This window comes from Eschrichtius robustus, chromosome 11, assembly GCF_028021215.1.
Source record: "Eschrichtius robustus isolate mEscRob2 chromosome 11, mEscRob2.pri, whole genome shotgun sequence".
Lineage (NCBI taxonomy): Eukaryota > Metazoa > Chordata > Mammalia > Artiodactyla > Eschrichtiidae > Eschrichtius > Eschrichtius robustus.
In genome coordinates this window covers 63218866-63244577 of record NC_090834.1, presented here as the reverse complement: position 1 = coordinate 63244577, position 25712 = coordinate 63218866, and the positions used below count along the sequence as shown (strand labels likewise).

The following is a 25712-nucleotide window of genomic DNA, read 5'->3' as shown; positions in this document are numbered from 1 at the left end:
TAGAGAATCCTCAGTATTTTTAATCTTTGTCAATCTAATAGGGTGAAAATACCTAATTTAAAAATCAAGTAGGGCTTCCCTGGTGGCGCAGTGGTTGGGAGTCCACCTACCAATGCAGGGGACACGGGTTCGAGCCCTGATCCAGGAGGATCCCACATGCAGCGGAGCAGCTGGGCCTGTGCGCCATAGCTGCTGAGCCTGCGCTCTAGAGCCCGCGAGCCACAACTGCTGAGGCCTGTGTGCCTGGAGCCCGTGCTCCGCATTGGGAGAAACCATCTCAGTGAGAGGCCTGGGCACCGCAACAAAGAGTAGTCCCCCTCGCTGCAACTAGAGAAAGCCTGTGCACAGTGGCGAAGACTCAACGCAGCCAAACCAAAAATAATAAATAAATTAAATAAATAAATTATTTAAAAAATAATAAAAAAATAAAAGTCAAGTAGTTCTGGCACTTTCCTGGCAGTCCAGTGGTTAGGACCCACACTTCCACTGCAGGGGGCATGGGTTCGATCTCTGGTTGGGGAACTAAGGTCCCACAAGCTGCAGCGTGGCCAAAACAAACAAACAAAACAAAACAAAAAAGTCAAGAAGTTCTGTAAGGTTTAAAAAGCAGAACACATCAGTCCTCTGCCTATCTCTATCCATCCCTGATTATTATTTCAGTGGCAACCACTTTAAACTTTTTTTAGTTGTTTTCTGATCCTGACCTCTATATTTTTAAATAACATGATTACACATACACTCACACACACATACATATATACACACACACATATATATATATAATTTTCCTTTTGACTTTCTACCATGGAAGGTGGTAATTATCTTATACTGCTACACTATACCCATCACATACACACTTTTCCTCCCAGTTTTTAGTTAAATAAATATTCCCTATTTACATTATTGTGACATATAAATGTTATTCACAGTTGAACCACTTGGTGTATTTGGTCATATTTTCTTTCCTTGCTTAAGATTCTTTTGGAATGTTTCTTACTGATTTATAAGAGCTCTTTGTATATTATGAATAAATCTTTTGTCATACATGTTGCAGGTATCTTTCCTCAGATTGCTATCTGATTTTATTTGTAGAATTGGTACAGAAATTTTTGTAGACTAGATTTATGAACCGCCCTGTGGGCTGAGGATTCTGTTATTTGCTATTCTGTTTGGATGGCCCATTTGGTATTCCTTGTTTTCCATCCTGGTGCATCTGAAGGTCTTCTCCCTGCCTAAACAGATTTTAGGTACTTGCTGTAACTGCAAGTTTGTAGTTCCTTTTTTTTTATAGTTCTTGAGGGACCCCCTCACCTTGAAATTCAAATCTGCTCTAGGCTGAAGATGGGCTTCAGGGAGGAGAAGCAGAGCAGAAATATAGTTGGGCCATCACTGAAGTATGAACTTCACTATTACATAAACATAATTAATAACACCAGCTACCGTTTATTGAGTACTTCATAATGTGCCAAGTATTTTGCTCTGCGGTGGGTAATTTTTTTTTTGCCATTGTATGGATCTGGAAACTAAAGCTCAAAGAGATTACTGAGCTCCACTCAACCAATGATTAGCAGAGTCAGGATTCACGTCCAGTCCCTCTGACTCCTATGCTCTCCTTCACTCTTCCCTGATGTCTGTTTGTTTGTTTGTTCAATTAGCAAATATTCTTTGATCCTTTTTAGCCCCGTGCTAGGGCAATAGTCAGTTAATATTGTTTCATGGAGAAATCACTTTGAAAAAGAGTTTATAAAGTTGGATATTCATATTCCCTATGATCCAGGAGTTTAATTCCTAGATATATGCCAAGAGAAAAGTTTGCACATGCATCCCAGGAGGGAGGATGTACCAGAATTTTCCTATCAGCACTATTTGTAATAGTAAAAACTTGAAAATGACCTGATACCCATATATAGGTGAGTGGATTGGTTAGTTGTGATATATTTTCACAATGGATATAACTTATAAAATAATACATATATAAATATATGGAATAACACAAAAATAATTAACTGTAGTTACAAATCATGGTAAGGATGAATCTTAACAATATAATATTGAGTGAAAAAAGTCCCAGAAGAGTACTTATAACTTTATACCTTTTAAAGAAAGCTAAAAACAATGAAAACTAAACAATGTTTTAGAAATATGTATGTGAGTGATAAGATCACATTTTAAAAAGCAAGGGAATGATAAAATCAAGATTCAAGATAAGGCTGATGTTGGATGGAGAACTGGAGGATAGGATAGAGAAGAAGAGGACGTAGCTAAATATAAGTAAATTTAGGTGTTCCAGTTCTTATGTTGGATGGTGGGTTCAGTATTTGTTATATTATTAAAAAATAATTAACTTGAAAAGGAAAGAAATCCTGTCACTGCTTCACATAAATGAACCTTTGGGACATTATGCTAAGTGAAATAAGCCAGTCATAAAAACACAAATACTTCCACTTATATGAGGTACCTAGAGTAGTCAGATTCATACAGAGAGAACGTAGAATGGTGGTTGCCAAGGGCTGGGGGTGGGTGGGATTGGGAAGTTGTTGTTTAATGGGTACAGAGTTTCAGATTTGGCAAGATGAAAAAGTTCTGGAGATCTGTTGCACAGCAGTGTGAATGTACTTACTGCTACTGAACTCTACACTTTTAAAAATGGTTAAGATGGTAAATTTTATGTGTTTTTTTTTTAACCACAATTAAATTTTTTTTGGCCATGTTGCACAGCTTGTGGGATCTTAGTTCCCCAACCAGGGATTGAACCCAGGCCACAGCAGTGAAAGCGCTGAGTCCTAACCACTGGACCACCAGGGAACTCCCAAAAATAATTTTTAAAAATTAAAACAAAAGTGATCTATGCATAGACTAATGAGAATATTCATTAACCAGAGATTCTGATTAATCTTTTTTCTCTACTAGAAGTTCAAAAATAAAGGCAAGAAAGAAAGCAGTTCCCAAGACAGGGATTTACCTTACCAGATATTAAGACATACTATAAAGAATAGACAAATAGGGCTTCCCTGGTGGCGCAGTGGTTGAGAGTCTGCCTGCCAATGCAGGGGACACGGGTTCGAGCCCTGGTCTGGGAGGATCCCACATGCCGCGGAGCAACTGGGCCCGTGAGCCACAATTACTGAGCCTGCGCGTCTGGAGCCTGTGCTCCGCAACAAGAGAGGTGGCGATAGTGAGAGGCCCGCGCACCGCGATGAAGAGTGGCCCCCGCTTGCCACAACTAGAGAAAGCCCTCGCACAGAAACGAAGACCCAACACAGCCATAAGTAAATAAATAAATTAAAAAAAAAAAAAAAAAAAGAATAGACAAATAGACCAATGGAAGAGAGTGAAGATCTCAGAGATAAATCCTTGTATGATGGGAACTTAATATACACTAAAGATGTAATCACCAATCAGTGAAGAAAATAATCATTGTTAAGTAGATTGTGTTGAGAAAACTGGCTCACCATATGGAGAAAAATTGAAACTAAATTCCTATATAACACTGCATACAAAAAGGAACTAAAGATAGATTAAAGATCTAATTATGAAAGGCAAAATTATGAAGTTAATGAAAAGTGTATAAGCTAATAAGATAAAGATTTGATAAATTTGATTATATTAAGATTAAGGATTTTTGTTGGATAAAGGCAAAGTTAGCTGATAATAGAATGAGAGATTAATAATGATTAAAAGTGACAATAGATTAGTATCTAGACTATATGAAGTAACTCCTACAAATCAACAAAGGAAAGACAGAAGCTCCAATAGAAAAATGGGCAAAGAATATGAACGGGCAGTTTACAGGAGAGGAAATCCAAAAGTCCATCAAGCCTGAGAAGGGATGCTCAAAGTCATTAGTAGTTAGAGAAATGAACATTAAAACAGCAATGAATTATCAATTTATTCGATTGGCTAGAAACTAGAAAGCCAGATATTTCCAAGTATTGGCATGGATCAGAGGCTGTAGGAACCCCCATGCATTCTTTGTGGGTGTGAAGCCTGTTGCAGGCATTGTGGAGAGCAGCATGGCACTATTCAATCAGATGGAATATATACATGTCTTGTGGCATATCCTAACAGGATATATGAGAGGGTGTTCATTTAAATGTTAAGTTTGGCAGTTAATTGAAGAGTTGCAGGCAATCTAGATACCTATCTCTGGGTAAATAGGCAAAATGTGGTGGATGCATATCATGACACTGTGTACCTATAACAACTTGTGGACCTTAAAAGCATAGTACGGAGTGGAAAAAGTAACAAACTGAAAGATACACAACACAGTGCCGATTAATAAATCAAAAATATACATATTAATCACATTTAAAATATACATATTAAACACAAAAATATACATATTAAACACACTCCACTCTGTGGAGTGAGGAATGGGAATAAAAAAGAACCAAAACAAAACAACTCCCACAAGAATGTTGTGTAAAGGAGAGGCACTGGGTTTGTTGTTGAGTAGTAGAAATATGAGCTGTTTGAGATTAGCTGTCAGAGCTTTCCAAAAAATGCTTCTTATGGCATGCCAAGGAATGATGGAATTAATTGATAAGGCTCTGTTTCTCTCAAACTGAATGAGATTTTCTGTTCTTCACTAGTGCTGGTTGGTGGCCCAGCCTTCCATTGGGCATCCATGACCACTAAGTAGAAAAACACTAGCTCTGTTCTCCTAGACCAGGTTTCTCAGTAGGGAGACTATTAACATATTGGCCAAATGATTCTTTATTTTTTCGGGGGGCTATCCTGTACATTGTAGGACGTTTAGCAGTAGCCGCAGCCCTGGCCTCTACCCACCAGATGACTGGTAACACCCCTCCCCCAATTGTGACAACCAAAAATGTCCCCAGACATTGCCAGATGTCCCCTGGGGAGAAAATTCACTCCCAGTGAGAAACACTGTCCTAGACTCTAGGACCTAGAGCAGCATGGATGTTGCCAGCCATGAGATTGATTATGAGCAAGTATGCCAACCTACTGGTTTCACTGTGAAAAGTATCAAACTTCTCTCTGTAATTTAGGAGTTCAAAGAAAAGAAACTTCACTTTAAAAGAAGAGAAACTTAGTCTAAATTAACTGCTGTTGGGAACAAGCGATCTTACGGTTTTGTGTATTTAAATTTCAGGTACTGTTCTTTTCAGCAACAATAGTAATAATACCTTAAACTGCTTAGAGTTTTGAATTTGTTGATTTAAAAAAAAACACTTTTCTCATCTGTTCTCTCTTTGGAACCTCACAACAAATAGCTTTATGAGATAGGATAGGGATTTGTCACCATTTTTCAGATGAGTAAACCAAAGTGCAGAATCCTGAAGTGATTTATCAGGAGCACATGACCTTTAAATTTACGTCTGGAGAGCCAGATGTAAAATCTGGTTCTTGGTTAAGTGCCCTTTTCCATACCGTACTCAACCATTTTTTGAGGTTTCCAAAAGCTTCAGGAAATTATTGTCAGTTCTGCCATGGTGATATCTGTTTTTAACTCCCCTGATTTTTCCTTTAATAATTTTTGCCCAAGCCCTTTTCTTGGATTTCAGGTAGTTTCACAACCACCTCCCTTTGCTCTACATTGTCTTGCCTCCTCAGGGTTTCCCCCCAGCTTAGTGACTGATGCTGGGAGGCAGAACTTGGGAGACAGAAGATCTGGATTGGCAGCCTAGCCCAGGCCACACTTGCTGTTTGGCTTCTCTGTAGCTCATTTTTCATCATCTATTCAGAGAATCTAATCTTACTTGCTCCTTAGCTCCCTCAGGGATGTTAGGGGAAGGAGTAAGTTTATGCCTGGAAAGTATCCTATTTTTAAAGATCTCCAAGGAGAAGCTTTCATCATGTCTGTCTGTTACCAAATATAGTATCTTTTCAGACTCCTATCCCCTGAACTGCTGTTTCTTCCTGGAATGGATGAGTGGCAAAATCTCCTACCTGGAAATCTTTAAAGTTCTATAGATTTTTCTCAGACCAAGACATTAAGAGGGTTACTAGAATGTGGCTAGAGAATGCTAAGATGGTAAAGGGTTGTAATCCACTTCTTATGAGAAAGAAAAACTTTTCTCCTCAGAATATAATAAAAACTCCTAAGTGTGATCAGCCTCCTCTGAGCCTTGCCTACCTCTTTAGGCTCATTTCTCACACCTCCCTCGGGTACTAGTTGTACTCTCTCAGGTATACCATGTCCCTGCATCATGATACCTTTCTCCACCTGCACCTATTGGACCATCAGGACAGAGATGGTAGGTTGCCTTCTTCAGGAAGCTTTCCTTGATTCCTCCACGTTGAGTGAAGCACCTCTACTCTACTTTCTTGGCCACCAGGGCCTACTCCATTATAGCACTTATCATTCTGGATTATAGTTATTTGTTTCTCCTCAGTAGACTTCTCCTTCTTGAGGCGGTTTTGTATTTTATCTTTGAATTCCCCAGTCCTTAGCCTGGTGTCCAGTAAATGTTTATTAAATGACTGCTTGAGTGACTCTTTTGCCTGGAGAGGAGAAGACCTGGAAAAAAAAGACATAAAATTAGGAGAGTAAGCATAAGAAATAGGGAGTAAATTTACTCTGTGCTTCTCTGAAGGACAAGAGTTTGACCCAGAGGCAGAAGGGGGAGGCAAAGGCAGATTTTTTTCAGGTCAGCATCAGGAAAGAACTATCTAGCGCATTTGTTATCATTGGAATGCCTGCTTCATGTGGTAAGGTTGACCATTAGCCAGGGGTGTGGTAGGAGGTAATTGCCAACCAAGTTTCTGCCCTGTAGAATATTCCAGCAATACATGGGGTCTTACCAGGTCACAGAAACTGTGCTACTATATCTGCTTGCTCGGCCTCTGGGTGATCTTCAGATAATAGCCATGGCTTCCTGTAGTTTTGTCCAGGCCTAATACGCCAGTGCCTTCAGCTCTTCCTTATGTGATTTGGTTTCCAGACCCTTTGTAATCCTGGCTGCTCCGTTGTGGTCATGCTTATTCATCACTGTTCTTTCTACATTGTGGTCCTAAGACCTGATCTCAGGGCCCAAGTTTGCTTCGACAGCAGAGAGTGGTAGAGCTGCTGCCTCCTTCATTCTGGGTTTATTCTTAGTTAAACAGCGTAGTGTTGCCTTGGCTTTTTTGGTAATGGCCCTGTTGGCGTATATTCTCTGGCAGTTTGTGGTCAGGTGAAACCCCTAGATCTGTTTCACATGAGCTGCTGTTAAGCCACTCCTTCCCCAACCTATACTTGGGTAGTTGGTGAGGTTTCACCGTAAGGTTTTGGTTCTTCATTTCAGCTTATCAGGTCACAGCATGTTAGAGCTAGAAGAACTCTAGGAATGAGCTTTATTCATTTTGGATCTTGTTTCTGTTTCCCATGTTCACTGCCTTGCTCCTCTCTCCTTCCCAAGCTTTGTACTATTCACAGTGTGGTAAGCAGATCCTTTGTATTTTCATCCAAATCATTCATGAAAATATTGACCAGAGCTGCAGAGCATATCCCAGACACCTTCTTCCAATTGATCTCTGTCCATTTATCAGCATTTTTTTCATGCTGATTCAAGCTGTGAGTCTCTGACTTTGTTCAGCTACCTGGGCTTGTCGTTTTCATTTCACCCTCAGTATTCCTCTTCAGCCAAGCACGGCGGGTGGCCCTGCCCCCATAACGTAGGAAGATACAGAAGTGATGAGAATGGCAGAAGTCGGAAGTGCCAAGCATCAGCACACTAACAGGGGAGCTGGTGCCCAGAGAAGGATGTGATCTGGGAGCTCTTTTTTTGACTTTTCGTGAATTACCATTTCTAAGATGAAAGAAATCTAAAACAAAGACAGTCCATTTAAATTGGGCTAGCTCTTACTGTTAGCATCTAACATCATCAACTCAACTGTGTAGCCTTGTGGAGAGAGAAGTGGGATGTTGTTATTCTTATCTTCCAGATCAGAGAAGCTGGGATTGTTCCTCAGCAAATGTTTGCTGAATGAATCAGTGAGTGAGTTTCAGGCTAGTCTTCACTTCAGCTTCATATTTTCAGATTCAGGGAGAGAAGGATGAATGGCTTTCACACACACACACACGCACGCGCACGCGCACATGCACGCGCACACGCCATAATGAAGCCTCCTTCAGAAACAGAGCTCTGCCATTTCCAGTCAGTCTCCCCTTGACAGCTCCTGACCACACTGCTACATCTCTCCTCTGAACTCCCATAGCAGTGCTTGATGCTTTGCATGGCTGCCCAATTCATGAATTTATGTCTCATCACCCCAAATTCTGGAAGAGAAGTTAGGGCCACGGCTTCCCATTATTTTGTGCCTTTCACAGCATCAAGTACAGGCACTTGGTTGAGCAAACTATCAAACCACATGTGTCGCCACCAGATGGCACCAGAGTCCCTGCTATTGTTCTGAGACTCTTGAGTAACTTTCAGCCATTTATTGCCAAGCTAGCCATTAAAAATGCCTTCCTTAATGAGGAAGCTTCAATTTATTTAGTAAGCAAAATGCCAATAAATACTACAGTAGACACAAGTAAATTAACCAGGCAAAATTGTAACTTACCATTTTCCCCATGGTAGACTGTTGTGTTCACCCAGCCCCTCTGCCTGCTGCTTGTCAGGCACTGAGCTCTCACCCCAGCAGCTGCTTTCCAGGCCTTGAAGAGAATCTGGCTTTCAAGCCTCCCTGGCACAGAGTGTCTCAATACCTGAAAGTGGCTTCAAATCCTTGGTTTGGGTTTTTGGATCATTTATTTTTCCTGGAAAGGACAAATTAAACATTATAAAGAAATTGCTATAACCTCACCACCTTTAATATGTTGATTACTTTGGTTATCTCATTGCAGTCTTTGCTCCCTTATATATGTGGCTTTATTAATTTTTGATCATGTGAAGCCATAATAAGAGCTCTCATTTACTTAATGCTTACCATGCAACTATGCTTGTTGTTTTATATACATTGCTGCCATTGAAATATAAGAGCTATTATATTGAATCCTTACATTATATTTATTACATTACTTACATTGAATGCTTGCCTTGTTGGGTGCTGTTCTAAAAGTTTTCCATGCATTAACTCACATGACCTATACAGCCTGATGAGAGCAGGTACTGTTTACCTCATTTACAGTTCAGAAAACAGGCTGTCAGAGTTAAGTGACTTGCCTAAGGTAACACAGTAAATAGCCATATTGGGATTCATATCTAGAACTCTTTAATTCTAAAATCACTGTTCATTTCACTATATTATAGCATTCTGCTTTGTTCATTTGCTCTTTAATGATTTCTATTTGTACTTCTTCTTTAGAAAGGGTGTAAGGATTTGTAGAATCGTTAAAATATGGGTTTGATCTATGTTATTCTCCTGCTGCTAGACTGTTAGCTCCTTGAGGACAGGGACTAGAGGTCATGTTTATTTATTTCTGCATTCCTCTTCTCATGAAATGCAAAGTTAGTACTTGGATGAATGAGTGAATTCTGCCTTCACTCTCCCAGGGAGTCTGAGATACAAGGCTGCCTAACAGAACCTTAGCGTGCTAGAGCTTGAAGGAGTTTGAAAATCAAGTCAAACCCTTCCTTTAAGGAGGAAGGCCCTCCTTAGGGTGACCTACTGAGTTGGAGGCAGAACAGAACTAGAATCCAGGTTTGCTGGGCTTCTACTGGGCCATCTGGTTTCAAAAAGCCGAATCCTGTCCCTAAATCTCCTTCCTTCCTTCCCTTTCCTACCCACCCCCGCTCCTCTCTTATCTTTCATGATGTGTAAGTAGAGTAGCTTTACACCCTTAAAGTTTCAAGCCTGAACATTACAAAATGAGGCAAGATTTTCCATTCCTTTTACACCAATGCCCGGACTTACTCCTAATTATGTCTTTGTTCAACGCAGAATAGAATCCAGGTCCTCTGCCTCTCACACCCAAAATATGCAGAGCTGCAGCTCACGTAGGGAAAATTATCTCTACTGGATTCCCCCACAAGAACATGCTGTTGGTGACTGATGGGGAGTGGGAAAGAGGCTATTAGGGCAGGCTGGTGGTTTTTATGTAACAGCCAAGTTTTTGGAAAAGCTCAAAGGAGATAGGAATTCCTGTTCTTTCTCAGAGCGGACACATGTGACCAGGCCACGTGATTTAATTCTTCTCTAATTTCTGGGCCTACTGTTTTGTAAACACCCCCATGAGCCTGTTAAAGCAAACAATGTGAAGGCTAAAGACCCTGTAGCCCTTCTTTCCACAACCACCTTCATCTACCCCCCTTTTAGTGTCACGATTCTGGTTGCCTTATCCCCTAGTTTAAATAATCTGCAGTTGTTTGTTGTGATGTATTTTCCTGGTCTCCAAGTATCTCCTAGAATGTCACCTGGAACATTATTTGGGTAGCCGTTTGTTAGTACATCCTGGTGCTTTTCACACTTTTTTTTGTAAGGCCGGAATACTTTAGAATGCTTCATTCAGAGTCAACTGCACGTTCCTATACAGTGGAATTGGTACTGAGGCTACATTGTTCACTGACCAGTGGGCACACAGCGCTGGAAGCTCTAAAGCAAAGTGGCTGCTCACCATTCTCTTCCACTGTCTCTCTTTTTTTTTTTAATATGTAAAATCACACTAACAAACTTAACGCTTTTTCTTGCCACAGAGCAGTCTATGAGAGAGTAGTAGCTACAGACAGCTTAACACTAAAAAGATGCTTTAAGCTGCACTATCCAGTGTTGTAACCACCAGTCCCATGTGGCAGCTGAACACTTGAAATGTGACTGGTCTTTTTTGAGATATACTGTAAATATAAAATAAACATCGGATTTTAAAGCCGTAGTACAAGAAAAAGTAAAATATTTCATAGTTTTATATTGACTACATGTTGAAACGGTAATATTTTAGATATATTGGGTTAAATAAAATGTATTTTAAAATTAAGATCATCTGTTTCTTTTTACTTTTTTTTAACATAGCTACTAGAAAACTTACTTATTTTTTTTTATAGTGGCTTTACCAGTTTATATTCCCACCAACAGTGTAGGAGGGTTCTCTTTTCTCCAAACCCTCTCCATCATTTATTTCTTTTTTAACTTTATTTATTTATTTTTATACAGCAGGTTCTTATTAGTTATCTATTTTATACATATTAGTGTATATATGTCAATCTCCCAATTCATCCCACCATGACCCCCAGCCCCCTCCCTGCTTTCCCCCCTAGAAAACTTAAACTTACATATGAGACTCACATTATATTTGGACTGGGCAGCGCTAGTCTAGAAATCCCCAAGAGTAAATAGTTTCTCAAAAGTTTTCTCTTCTATGGAACTTTAGGAAACTAGCTAATATGAAATTGAATTCAATGAATTTCAAATGAATTTCAATTCATTTAATGAAGAAAGCCTCTATTAAGTGCTAATTATCTGTTTTTACACCTGCTACTCACCTGAGAAGAGTAAAAATTGGGTGGTTGGGGGAGGGAGTTAGGAGACATTGGGGAGCAGGAGACTCGTGATTGGTCCAAACTTCTGACTTAGAATTGTTTTATACATTTGGAACTCTGTAGCTAACAAGTCTGAGGTAAAGGTATGAAGGAGGGAAAGTAAAATAGATACTCTTTTTTTTTTTTAATTAATTAATTAATTTATTTATTTATGGCTGTGTTGGGTCTTCGTTTCTGTGCGAGGGCTTTCTCCAGTTGCGGCAAGCAGGGGCCACTCTTCATCGTGGTGCGCGGGCCTCTCACTGTCGCGGCCTCTTGTTGCGGAGCACAAGCTCCAGACGCGCAGGCTCAGTGATTGTGGCTCACGGGCCCAGTTGCTCCGTGGCATGTGGGATCTTCCCAGACCAGGGCTCGAACCTGTGTCCCCTGCCTTGGCAGGCAGATTCTCAACCACTGCGCCACCAGGGAAGCCCCAAAATAGATACTCTTTAAAACAAATGTGCTTCCCTCTTAGGGTTCTAGTCTTGCTTTCCCCTCATTTGTCTAAATTCACTGAGGATCTGTCATGGGCCAGACAGTTTCCTGGCACAGAGGAATCAGATGAGTATGGCCTTGTCACTGCTCTCAAGGAGGTTACAGTAAGCTAGAGAACGAATTTGAATCCAGTCTCATACTCTAGGTAAGCACTGTAATGATGGTAGAAAAGAAAATGCGTTTGGAGCAATAGGAAGTCATGACTTATTCTGCCTAGAAGGGAGACTGAAGGCTTTGTGTGTCTTGGATGTGATACTCTCAGGCTGAAAGGCAGGTGGGAAGGATGTTTTAGCCTGAGGGGAACAGCCTGACTACAGGCATGGGGAATGGTAGAAGGTGGTCCTTGAAATAGTAGTTTGGGGCTCCACTGTGGGGGATTTGACTGCCTGTCTAAGGATGTTGGGTCTAAGGATGTTGAATCTTATCCTGTAGACTGGGGACCCTTAGAGGGTTCCAAGCAGGGGGATGACATACTTCAAGACTGTGTGCTCCTGGGAAGGATAAATTGGAGGGGAGACACCGAATGCAAGGAGACTTAACAAAGAGGTCATAGTCAGCCAGGTAAGGGGTAGCAAGGGCTCAAATGTAAAGGAAAGAATATGTACAATAAACAGTCGGATGGGGGGGTAAAAGGTTGGTGTCAAGCACGGTCCCAGATTTCTAACTTGGGTCACTAGGAGGTGCCTTTATCCAAAATTGGAAATGTAGGAGAGGATCAGGCTAAAATGGAACACACAAGATGCGCTCTGGATTTGCAGATAGAGCTGCAGAGGGAGCTGGCTAGAGCTGAAGTGCTTGTGTTTGTGTTTCAGATGGTGACCCTCTTTCAGATGTGGGTTGTTCCCCTCTATTTCACAGTGAAGCTGCACTGGTGGAGGTTCCTAGTGATCTGGATCTTGTTCTCTGCCGTCACAGCCTTTGTCACCTTCCGAGCCACCCGAAAACCACTAGTACAGACAACCCCAAGGTGAGAATTTAGGTAGTGGGTAGTGGGAAGGAGCTAGGCTTCCTGAACTAACGGGTTGGGATGCACGAGAGGCAGGTGGGTTAGATTGAAAAAATCGCAGTTTTTGTCTGCCAAGATTACTTGGCACAAAGCCCCACCAAAACGAGCTGATTGGGAGACCTCCTGCCCCATTCACAGGATAAAAACCTCCAAGTCTTTCCCTATAGCTTACCTTACAGTTTACATCAAGGTCTGTTTATATTAAAAGCTAACAAAGTAAGTAAGCAAATCCTGGTCATTGTGGTCTCATTATAACTGTCATTTTCTTCTGTAACCTCTTCTCTGATCTCTAAATTAGATTTTCTGTCACATTCTCTCCTAGTGCCCTGTAGTTTTCCTTCATAGAACTTATCGTAGTTTATAACTAAATATTATTTTGAGTGTCTGTCTCCCCCACTAAACTAACTATGAGATCAGGAATCACATCCATGTTGTTTGTCACTGTATATCCAGGCCCTACCACAGGGTCTGGCACATAGTAGCCTATTCTCTGAATTTTTGTTGAATGAATGAATCTCAGCAAATTTACAATTTTCCAGCAAACAATACTTCCTTCTTTGGTCACAAAGAAGCCCCTGCCTGTATACATCTTTTTTCTTTTTTAATTTATTTATTTATTTATTTATTTTTGGCTGCATTGGGTCTTCGCTGCTACACGCAGGCTTTCTCTGGTTGCAGCGAGCGGGGGCTACTCTTCGTTGCGGTGCACAGGCTTCTCATTGCGTTGGCTTCTCTTGTTGCAGAGCACGGGCTCTAGGCACGCGGGCTTCAGTAGTTGTGGTGCGCGGGCTCTAAAGCGCAAGCTCAGTAGTTGTGGCGCACGGGCTTAGTTGCTCAGCGGCATGTGGGATCTTCCCGGACCAGGGCTGAAACGCATGTCCCCTGCATTGGCAGGCAGATGCTTAACCACTGCGCCACCAGGGAAGTCCCCTGTATAATTCTTTGTATTTCCAAATGCATTTCTCATTTGATCCTCCCAACCAGCTTGAGAGGTCATTTAATATCTATACTTGACAGGAAAAAAAAGAGATTTTCTCATTTATTCATTCATTCATTCAACAAGTACATGCTATGTGTCAGGCCCTGTGCTGAGCACTGGGGATACAGAGCTGGAAGAGACATGGTCCCTGCCCTCAAGGAGTACTTGGTTTAATGGAGGAAACGGACAAGAAAGCAGCTGTTTTAGTGCAGTTGGTAAGTACTGTGAGACACGTGTGTACAGGTTCAGGAGAGCCTAAGAGAAGAACCGGCCAGCCTCAAGAGTTGTGACTATCCGATCCGATCCAAAGTTTTCCAAGTTGCAACTTGCTCTTTTTCCCATGCCTCTTATGTTCCACTTTACTACAAGCCTTTCTTTGGCCTTCTGAGTTTAATTCTACAAAGTAAAATTTATCTGCAAGGTGAGGTCAGTGATCCAGAAGCCCCTCTCTGGCTGTGGTAGTTTACGTTAAAAGCCAGTATAGAATATACGGGCTCTGGAGCCAGATGGATATGGATTGGAAACCCCAGCCCTGCCAGTTGTTAATTATATGACCCTTAAGACTGCACATTTCTCAGCGTTGAATTCTTTATCCCTAAAAATGTGATAATAGTTGTTACCTCTGATAATAATTGCTACCTCATACAGGGTAATATGAAGAAAAATTGTAATAAAGCATGTTAAGAGTCATCAAGTAACATTTTCAACATCTAGCTAAAATGACTGAAAATGTGTCTATAACATGGGAGGTTTTTGATAACGGTAACAACTAGCATTCGATAGTGCTTTACAATTTCAAAGTACTTTCATAAACACCCACATTTATTCATGCAGCATTTATTGAGCATATATTATATACACCAGGAAATTATATACACTGTGTACAATCCAGTGAGAAAGGTAGCAGGGGGTTCCTGTTTTAGAAATAAGTAAACTTGTCTCAGGTTGATATGACTTATCTGGGGTTACCCAGCTACTAAACCTCACTTAATGCAGGTTCAACCTAAAATGCCACATCCTTTCCACTGTGTCTCAGTCCCATCTGATCAGTACAAACCCTGGATAATGGAGCTGTCTGTGGTCTTTGAGGGCAGACACTGCAAGGTGTTTGGGTCCCTCCGCCAGCCTGAGAAGCCATTGCCCCTGGTTTAGCCACAGCAGGGAGGCCCAGGCAGGGACCTTGAGCATTCTCCCTGAGGCCCAGCAGGGTTGGCAGTAACCTACTCAGCTCTCAGGAGCCAGGCAGATTGCTAAGTTACTCCTTAGCTCTCCTCACAGGTAGAACAGTGGCCCCTGATATCAGGGACCTACTTCCATAGCATTTAAAAGGCTCTGGTACATTCTGGGAACTATCTTACCTCTCTGATCCTAGTTGCAGTCAATCAACCAGATTCCACACTGCTTTTCATTGGATCCTAGGGAGCATGGCTCCTCCTTCAGGAGCATCACACAGCCCCATTCTACTGCACCCCACCCTCATCACGCACACACATCCAATTCAAGGGTATTCGTTGAGTGCCTCCTTCCTTATCCCTTCTCCTCCAGGAAAAAAAATAAATTCAGAAGCAAACTCATTAGATATAATTCATTTTGTTATTAGCCTATGGGTAGGAGTGAAGCAGTATTCACATTAACCATGCGCAGTTACAAAAGCCTGTAGCTAATTCTACCTCTTATTCATCTTCCCTTGAATCCTCTTTCCTGATAAGAATACCTGTTTCCTTCTGAGCATAGCTATAGTTACTAATTTTCACTTCCTCATCCAACTAACCTGAATTTGAGATGACATACTCGTCTGAGGTCAGCTGTGTACTTTCTTTGTTTGAGGTTGAAACTTCTCTTTTCTTCCCTTGGTCTGAGACCAGGAAAATACAAAGCACTAGCTCCCTGGTATGTGGAGGTGTTTCTGCAATTGAGGGAGTGACCAGCCTTGCTCAGTAAAAGTCCTAAGCAAAGAGCCTGATGTCCGCATTGATGTGAGAGTAAGGGATTCTGGTGGTCCAGAGGCTCTTAGGCCAGTGTTTCTGTGTCAGCTGTACTAATTTTTTCTCCTTTCTCCAGGTTGGTTTATAAGTGGTTCCTGCTGATCTATAAAATCAGCTATGCCACTGGCATCATTGGCTACATGGCTGTCATGTTTACCCTCTTTGGTCTTAACTTGTTATTCAAGTGAGTACCCTTTGCTTTTGTTTTTGCTAGTGTTTGGGGAGGAGGGACTGGTGAGATGTACCTTTGTTCCTGGGACAGGTCCTGAGTATGAACAAGGGGAACGTGGTGCCTAGGATAGGAGACTTGGGCTTTGGAGGATGGGAGGATGGGTGGGCCTTCCATGATTTGTGCTGGCAAAGAGAAAGGAATGTCTGGATGATACAGAGTTAGAGTCTCAAATCATTGGTTGTACTTTCCAAGAATTTATATTTTACTGGAAAAGTATAATAACAAAAGTAAGCATAATAATGATTATAGCCAGTTACTCATAACTCCATCACCCCAACAGAACCATTTTCCTTTTCCATGTGTGTATTGTTTACTGTAACATCCACTCTACCTGAGTGGTCTTATGTTCAAGGAGAGTAGGAGTTGGCAAACTACATCCTGTGGGCCAAGTTGGCCTACCTTCTGTTTTTATAAAATAAAAATATTTTACTGGAACACTCATATTCATTTGTTTACGCATTGTCTATGGCTGTTTTTGCAGTAAAACAGCAGAGTTGGATAATTGTGGCAGCGACTATATGGGCCACAAAACCTAAAATACTTACAATCTGGACCTTTACAGAAAAAGTTTGCTGACCCCAGACTAGACAGTTGAGCTCATGGGACACAGCTGGCCACACCTGGCAACAGATCCACCTAGAAAGATACAAGACAGGAAATAGCAGGTCAGCGTCTGCAGGAGTCCTCACAATAGTCCCAGGGCTGAGATATGAGGGAATGAGACCACACAGATGAGTGTGGGAGCCAGCCAGGCCCAGAAGCCCCACTTCTCCAAGGAACACATCAGGTTTAAAACTCTCCCAGTCCAGATGCAGTGTTCTAATCGCAGGTCAGGTTTAACATATAAGCATTGCTGCTTTGTGACACAGCTGACATTCCACCTTTAAGAGATTTCTCAGGAAACAGAGTTAACCTGTGGACTTTTAAGTCCTGCTCCATTGTTGGTCACGTAGGTTGTTTTTTCAGTGCAGCGCTGTCACAGATAACATTGCTGAGTGGCTTCCTAAGGGTACATGACCAGGAGTGGGATTCTGGCTGTTGCTTCATATTGTCATAAGCTTTCCAAAATATCTGTATCAGCATACAGGTTTCCTCCACCTCCTGTTAAGGCAGAAGCCAAGTAATCCTGGACTCTGGGACTGGAGGGTACAGTGAGTAAGCAGGGCAGAAAAGGGTAGAAATGTGGTTTCCACAGCTGTAGGCTGTGGATTGTGAGGAATCTTAAGCCTGGGACAGTGCATTGAAGCTAGAGATTTAGGATTCAAATTTCAATTCATGACCACTGGCCTCTTCCCCAAACCAAGTATACTGTAGGCAGGAGTCTCTGAAACTGAAAGGAATAAGTCCTGCTTTATATAGTGAGAGGACACCCATGGAATTCTTTCTTCCAGGGGTAGTACAGGCTGAAAGAATAAACAGGCTCCACAAATATTTACAGGAATTTATCAGAGTCAACACATCTCATCAAAGAAAACCAGGGTACTTCCAGATATCTTCCTAACCTGTATGGTTAAAAAAAGTAAAAACCAAGATTCTCCATTATGTTTTAAATGTATTTATTCTAGAGTTACAGTTTCTTTTTACTTTGATAAACTGTATAAGGAGGGAAACATAATTGAGAATCTTGACCATTTTTATGCTACTAATCAGGTTAATTGGTGTAAGATCATGATGTCTAGTTAGTAGGTTAAATATTATAAGATTGGTGGGCAAATTCAACTTTCTAAGCTACGTGTAATTTACAACTTTAAGTGAACACGTACAGTTCTTGGTACAAATGTTTTAACAAAGGTAGTTTTCTATAATAAACATTTAAAGACTCAAGATTGCAAACTGTTGGTCCCTGGGATTACTAAAACAAACTTCCTAATATTATAGGTCTATTGTCCTTAGTAAGGAGACTTGGACCAAAATTTAACTTTGATGACATGATACAGAATATGTATAGATGCAAGTTAAAATTTTATGGTAACTGGTATGTGTATATTTACTAACTTTATCTTTCTTTTCTAAAGCTGTGGTTGGCAAACTTTTTTGTAAAGGGCCAAATAATAAATATTTTAGGCTTTGTGGGACAAAAGGCAAACTCTAGGATGGTGTATAGGTACTTATATAACAAGAGAGAAAACTCCTCCCTTGCTCCACCCTGTTTGCCTGGGTGGCCTGTCTCAGATGGTGGACATACTTTGTGCCCACTTGCCATCATATGAAACATTCTCAGAAGGAGGGGCCTGATGGGGGCGGGTGACCCCTGGGATCATTTTCACTCTCTGCTCCAGTAACACCCAGATCCTGCTGTGCCCTTCCCTCCTTTTGGAGGGCTCAGCCATTTCAACTTGGGCAACTGGCTGGAGGTGAGGCAATTCAGTAGTGAGTTGCTAACTTCCAGACTGAAAATTCCACTGCTTAGTGTGTAGCAGTTGCCAGTAGTGGAGTCCCCAACGTATAGGTGCCAACTAGGCAGCTGCAAGCATGGTCATCAGTCAGAGGAGGCAGGCACTGGAAACAGAGTGGGGAAGTGAGCAGAAAGGGATACCCTGGCTTGGTCTTCACAGCTCCCAGTCCTAGGCTGTTCAGGTGGTGCCCACAGGTCATATACAGACAGGCAACAGGCTGGATTTGGTTTTAGTTTGCCAACACTTGCTCCAGCTATTAAAGCTTCTAGCTTTAGATGCTGCCATATGTGTCCCAGAGTAGTAATCCAAAGCAGTTGCATCTCAGGGCAGGCCTTACAGGCCATGCTGCTTCCCTTACAGGATCAAACCAGAAGACGCCATGGACTTTGGCATTTCTCTCCTCTTCTATGGCCTCTACTATGGTGTTCTTGAGCGGGACTTTGCAGAAATGTGTGCAGACTACATGGCGTCTACCATAGGGGTGAGTTCACTTGGGCTCTTTAATACTGCCTCCTGCCACCTCCAAAGAGTTCAGGATAGCGTCACTTGTTTGATGGAAGGGATAAGCCATACAAAATCCTTCAGGATGTGAGTGGTATGTATGGAGATTCCTTCCTTAAAATTTGGAAAACCGATCTCAGGTGCACCCTGGAATTTTTAACTATAAGCCATTATAAGAATCACTTTACCCCTCAGGAAGTTAACAGTCACTCAACAGATACTTATTTAATGCCTCTGTCTAGTGACAGAGATGGGTATTAAAGTAATAAAAACACAAATAAATTATATATGATACTTTATGATATTATATTATTAAAATTATAAGTTTAATAAATATTATGAAGGGGAGGTTCGTGATACTATGAACAAATAGAGTCGTGGCATTTGACCTAGTCTTGGGGCTCAAAGATGGCTTCCCTGAAGATGTAACTATTGAGCTGACCTGAACAACGAGTAGAGTTAACCAGATGAAGTGAAAAGTGAAATGTATACCAGGTAGAGGAAATAGCATGTGTAAGAGGCCTGTAGTGGGAGAAAGGGTGAGCATTTTAAGGAACTAGGCTAATGTGGTTGTAGGGCTGAATTATAGTAGAAGTGTCTGGAGAAATAATCAAAGGCTAGGCTAGAAAAAGCCGTAGAGGCCAAATGAAAGATTGTGATTTTTATACTAAAAACACTAGGGGGCTAAGATAGAAAATGACATCATCAGATTTGCACTTTGAAAAGATCATTCTGGCTGCTTGGGTAGAGAACAGATTGGAGAGGGGTCCACAGATCAGAGTGACCCACTTAGTCTTTAAGAGACAATTGCAGTAGTCTGGGCAAGATGAAGGTAGCTTGGATTAGGGTAGAGATGGTGAAAAGTGAGAGAAACGGACTATTGGAGAGGTATTTTGGAGGTAAGGTTGACAGGACTTGGATATAGATTGGTTCTGGAGACTGAAGGAAAAAACATGAAGGAAAGAAAGGTAGGTATCAAAGCTGACATTTCTAACTCAAGCAACTCCTTGGATCCTTCACTGAGATAGGAAATGCTGCAAGAGGACCAAGTGGAGACCATGCAGAGATTCTTCAAGCTTAAAATATAGATAAAGTAACAGCCAGTCTAAGAAACCCAACTCAATATCCTTATTTCTTTTTTTTCAAAATGTCTGTTGTTTTGCTGTTCGTAAAAGTAATACATTCTTTTTGTAATTGTGTGAACAACACAGAAGTGCTTCCCATCTGAGTATCATCCTATTAGACCCCGCCACAAGAAGGAATATTTCCAAGTTTAATAGACATTTCTCCAGTTCTGTGCTGAAATAAGCGTGGTTCTGTCTGATGAGTGGGGACTGAAAGGCATTCAGAAGTTCTTGCTACTTCTGAGGTAGCAAGAGGTTTGGCAGGTTGGAGAGAAACCCTAGGAGAATATCAGGGAAGCAGGTTCTCTTGGAGCGTCCAGATACCAGTCCTAGCTTTTAGGCAGCAGGTATCAGTGGAGACCAGTTGAGAAGTACAAGAAAGCTTGGCACTGACTTCATATGAGGCACCTCAGGGACTCTTGCTGAGTTTGAGGCAGTTTTGCAGGTGGGGGGGCCTATTGGCTGTGCAAATTTGTATGTCACTGCTACTGTGATCTCATTTGTGCCACGGGCTGGTAGGCTTAGGGCAATTCACGTTAAGCAGAAGACTCAGCTATTATCTTGGGTAACATTAATCAAGTACAGTTTTAGGTCTAGGACTTTGTTTCTCAGTATCCTGGGACTATTTTTATTTTTCCTGTAATGGATCAAATTGAAAACAGAGTGTATTGGGTCACTTTATAGACAGCCTATTAGATTCTTTTCTGAACAGCTGTCTTATGTTTTAGCAACATTTCACTGTCTCATCTATTTGTGTAGACTTCAGCTCTTCCTTTAACCAGTTCACTCCCCGAAGAGATTTCCAGACCCTAGATTGTCTAATTACTAACTTCGCTCTCAACAGCAGAGATTGTCTAATTACTAACATCGCTTTCAACAGCAGAGATTGTCTAGTTACTAACTTCACTTTCAACAGCAGCTGTTCGCTGAGACTGCTTCTTTGGCACAGCCAGCTTTTCAGAGAATCCTGTCCTTTACCCTCTAGTGATTTCTTTTTCTTCTCATTCTATTTTTACAGGACCAATTCTCTGATTTTCCCAGGTTGTTGCCAACTTTATCTCAAGGTTATTATCAGCTGCCAGTTTAAGCATAGCCTTTATTCCCTCAGGTGGGTCCCTAATAACCAATCTACAGAATCCCTTTTCTGTCCAAATGGAACTGAGCTCAGAATTGATCCACAAGTTAGCTTCTCCTCTGGGAGATAGAATTATTAAATTGGCCTCCCTAAGATGCAGTTTGAGCTGGGCCACTTTCCGTGCTCTTGGGAAGAATTATTGGGTGCTGCAGTGATTATAAGTGATAATCCCTCATAAGATAATTCCCTAATAATGATAAATTCCAGCTTCACCAAGAGACCTGGTGGGAGAATTTCTCGTTAGGGTGAAGAGTGCCTCAAACACCAGCTCCTGACCCCTCATACTCTCCTTCCTTTTATGGGATCTCACTAGTTACCCCCACCACTCCATGGTAACAGTCTGTCCCAAGGATAAACCCACATACCTCCCTGTACCTCTTAGCACAGAACATAAGAATCAAACAGTCACGTCGGACTTTATTAAAGGGTTGAGGATGAATAACAGGAAAATAAACTGTGAGTATTTGAATGAGGTTGATCTGAGTTATCAGGCTGCCTGCTTTCCAGGGTTTTCAGACCTGCTTCATCTAACTCTCAGCCTACCTCTGTATACTGGGTGTCATCTTAGCACCCACCACCTAGAATCCACATCTGGACAACTATAATCCTCCAGATGCCTAGACCTAGAGCCTGTGTTCCTGACAAAAATAATGCTGCCCCTCCCCTATACCACAGGGTATCTTACATGAGGATCTACCTCTTCCGTAGGTAATTGACATTGAGAATGGCTTTCCTTTTCAGAGGAGCCACTCTATCCAACTGTCTCTTTCAGAGGAGTCACTCTGAAAACTGTCCAACAGAATGTGACCTTGCTGATCCTGACTATAGACAAGCAGTTTGCTGTTTCCCCAGGTTCCTGTCTTGGGGGGTCATAGGAAGACTAGGATGGCTTGTGATAGTACTGGGTGAGTCACCAGGAGTTAACACATTTGTTGTTTTCTAATACGCTTAGCAAATATTGCTGAGACTTAGTGACAGGCCTTCTGCTAGGACTCAGGATGCCAAGAGATTAGACCAGGCAGGAATATGGGAGAAGAGACTCCAACATGGGATAAAGGGATAGATTGCACTACCTTGGAGTGCTTTCCAACCCTGAGAAATCCAAGACTCTGTTATTTCTGCCCATGTCTTTGGTCAAGTGGGCCTTGGTCTGCTCAGGAACACCTGGGCCCCTGAGCCACAACAACCTGAATTTAAAGAATATTGCTGGCCTGGAAGCCAAAATCTGATCAGTGCTTTGGGGAGGGCAATTTGAGGAAGCCAGGAGACTCCAGCTTTCCACGCATTCATTGGCCAACTCATTCATTTATTTATTAAAGCAACAGTTATTTATCAACCATCTACAATGTACAGAGTGTGACTGAGTGCAGCCCTTACTAGCACCACAGCCCACTTCCAGTAGCAGCCCTAGTTGTTTTTTTTTTTTTTTATTGTGGTAAAATACACATAACATACCATCTTAACCATTTTAAAGTGTACAGTTCAGTAGCGTTAATACATTTACATTGTTCTTCAACTGTCACCATCATCCATCTATAGAACTCTTCATTTTGCAAAACTGAAGCTTTATACCCATTAAACAATAATTCCCCAATCCCCACTCTCCCAGCCCTGGCAACAATCATTCTACTTTCTGTCTCTATGAATTTGACCACTCTAGATGCCTCATATAAGTGGACTCATATGCAGTATTTGTCTTTTGTAACTGGCTTATTTCACTTAGCGTAATGTCTTCAGGGTTTACCTATGTGTCATGTGTCAGAATTTCCTTCCTTTTTAAGGCTAAATAATATTCCATTGTGTGTATATACCACATTTTCAGTCCTGGTTATTTTTCCTAGTCTTTTGTATGTTCTGTGATCACAGCTTCTATCCCAGAGAGTCAAAGTTGATTTTGGAGCTGTTACCAGGTCAGGAACTAGGTCTGATTCATCTCTTGGTCCACCCCTGGGAGTAGTTTGACCTAAAAAGATCTGTAATTAATTAATTTCACAATTCCTAGAAATAAAACCATGATGTTTTATAATTGTATTAACAAGCATTCTCAATTCCTTTTAGACTATTCTGCACTACTCTTTTTAGAGTAGAATAGCTGTTTGTTTTGCCTCACTTGGAGAAATTTGTAACTGTTTTGTTGAGTCAGGTCGATTCAAGGGAATCATGGATGGTGTCTTTGTTTTCCAGCTGGTTACTGTGAGGTCATAAGCTTGTGACAGCCAGTCAGTCTAGTTTCCATTCACACCCAAAAGTCATGTTGGGGTGGGGTTGGGTGGGGTAGAGGTGGTGGAGTGGGGGATTGTGAAATAAGCTTATTTCTGGGGCTTCCTCCTCTGCGAGAGTGATTGGGCAGGCAGGGTGGTAACACATTGTTTGTGCTGCATTGGGCCAGGTGTCCTGCCTCACATTTCTATCTCCTGAGCAAATTGCTGTGCCCCAGATTTACTGCTTCCTGGATCCTCAGCAGCCCCAGATAATGTGAGGACAGGACTATCTCCTCATTCATCTGACTTGAAGTAGTAGAAAGATCCAGGAGGTTAGAATCAGACAGACCTGGTTTCAAATTCTCCTCCACTTCTAATTATCTGTATACTCTTGAGCAAGTTGCTTTACCACTCTGATCTTGTTTTCTTAGCTGTAATAATATTGCCAGCCTTATAGAATTGTGGTAAGGAACAAATGGGTTAATGTCAAGCACTTTGCAGAATAGCCTGGCCCATGGCAAACACTCACATGATGATGATGATGATGATGATGATGATGATGATGATGATGATGATGATGATGGTGATGATGATGGTGATGATGATGATGATGATAGCTACCATTTATTAAGTACCTACTATACAGTCCTGCTGTGCTGTACGACCACGTATTTTATGTCTGTAATCACCTGGAGCACAGGGTCCTTGTAGAATTTGTCTTTGTATCTTCATCATACTCAACACACAAAGCAAGACATAGACAAATCATCAACCATGAGTAATTGCCAGTTCTCTCTTAACACCATCTATTGTCTGAAGCCATCTTAGACCACTCTGTGATATGGAATCTCCTCCACTATAATCCTGGAAATGGGTATTTTATTCAGTTTTTCAACAGGTATTTCTGAAATCATCTACTTGAACTGACTGGGAGCCAGCTCAGCCCTGCCACCAGCTCTCTCTGGCCTCAAGTGAGGCTTTCCTCCTTGGGCATTAGTCTCCTTACTAGTCAAGGGGGTGGCCCAGAAGAGCCCACTAGGCTTTCATGGCACACATTTCCTGTGATGGTCAGTGGTGTGGATTAGAACTCATACATCCTGAGCACCTACTACATGCAAGCTCCTGTGCTGGGGTTTTGTGTGTTTTCTCAGTGTGTCTTCCTAATACCATGTGAGGCCGGGGGTAGTGTTCCTGTCCTACAAAGGAGAAATCTGACTCTGTTCATCTGAAGAGCTTATTACTCTCCCACTTTGAGTAACCTGTTTCAAACCTTCTCTACTCTCAAACCTCTCACACCCCTTCCTTCTGTCGCTTCATTCTCAGCAGATGACCTCGCCTCCTGAGCAACTAGAAACCAAACAGGAATCCCCACAATTCCTGACACCGTATCTACAGATCTACTTCTGTTTGCACCCATCTTCTCCTTCCCTCCAGTAACAGTGGAATAAGTGTTCTTTCTCCCATCAGAGGCCAGCCCTCCCTGTGCTCTGGATTCCACACCTCCTGCCTGCTCAGGGACCCGATATGCTGTTGACTTCCTTTCTCACCCATGACTTCACCTTCTCCCTCTACTGGGCTCTTCCCATTAACCTTTTAAGTGTTCTTTTTCAAAAATACCCTTTTTTTGACCCACTTTCACTTCTAGCTACTGAGCCATTTCCTGTCACTCACAGCTAAAGTTGTAGAAAGTTCCTGTTTCCTTTTTTATCACCTTTCACTTATCCTTGGCCCATTCTAACTGGCCTCGGCTCATGCCCTTCTTCTGAAGTGACTCTTACTCAGGTCACCGGTGACTCTGTGTCACTCATTCTGGTGGATTGATTCTGATCTCAGCAGTCATCAGCACAGTTGACTCAGCACTGCTTCCTTCTTAAAAAGGTTTTCCCCCCTTGGATTTTGTGACATTACACTGTCCTGGTTTTCTTTCTGTCTCTCTGGTATTTTCTGTCTCCTCTGGTAACTTTCCATCCCCTTAAATGTTATTGTTCCTCTGAGCTCAAGGCTAAACCATCTCTGCTCTTCGCCTAGGTATTTCCCTTTTCTTCTTCCACGGCTTCCAGATCTCTAATCCAAAACTCTCTTCTGAACTCCACACCTTTACTATTCAGCTGTCTCTTTGGTATCAACAGTCTGTCCACTTCTCTCAATTTTTACTGCCATCAAATTAGCCCAAGACATCACCTTAGCTCGGACCCCCATACAGCATTTAAAGAATTGTAACTGTCTCTTAGCTGGTCTCTCTGAATCCATTTTGGC

The 25712-nt window shown here is 41.8% G+C and overlaps 1 protein-coding gene across 2 annotated transcripts in view; it reads left to right on the top strand.

Annotated features, from left to right (window-relative positions):
* RNF121 (ring finger protein 121) overlaps positions 1-25712 on the top strand; it is an 84104-nt gene that overhangs the window by 47735 nt on the left and 10657 nt on the right. For both annotated transcript variants that reach the window (XR_011075498.1, XM_068556528.1), the window contains exons 4-6: positions 12710-12864; positions 15944-16051; positions 18856-18976. Coding sequence is in view for 1 of the 2 variants with exons in the window: in XM_068556528.1 (XP_068412629.1) it covers positions 12710-12864; positions 15944-16051; positions 18856-18976 (384 nt within the window). In the remaining variant the exon portion in view is untranslated. The remainder of the gene's footprint in view (positions 1-12709; positions 12865-15943; positions 16052-18855; positions 18977-25712) is intronic.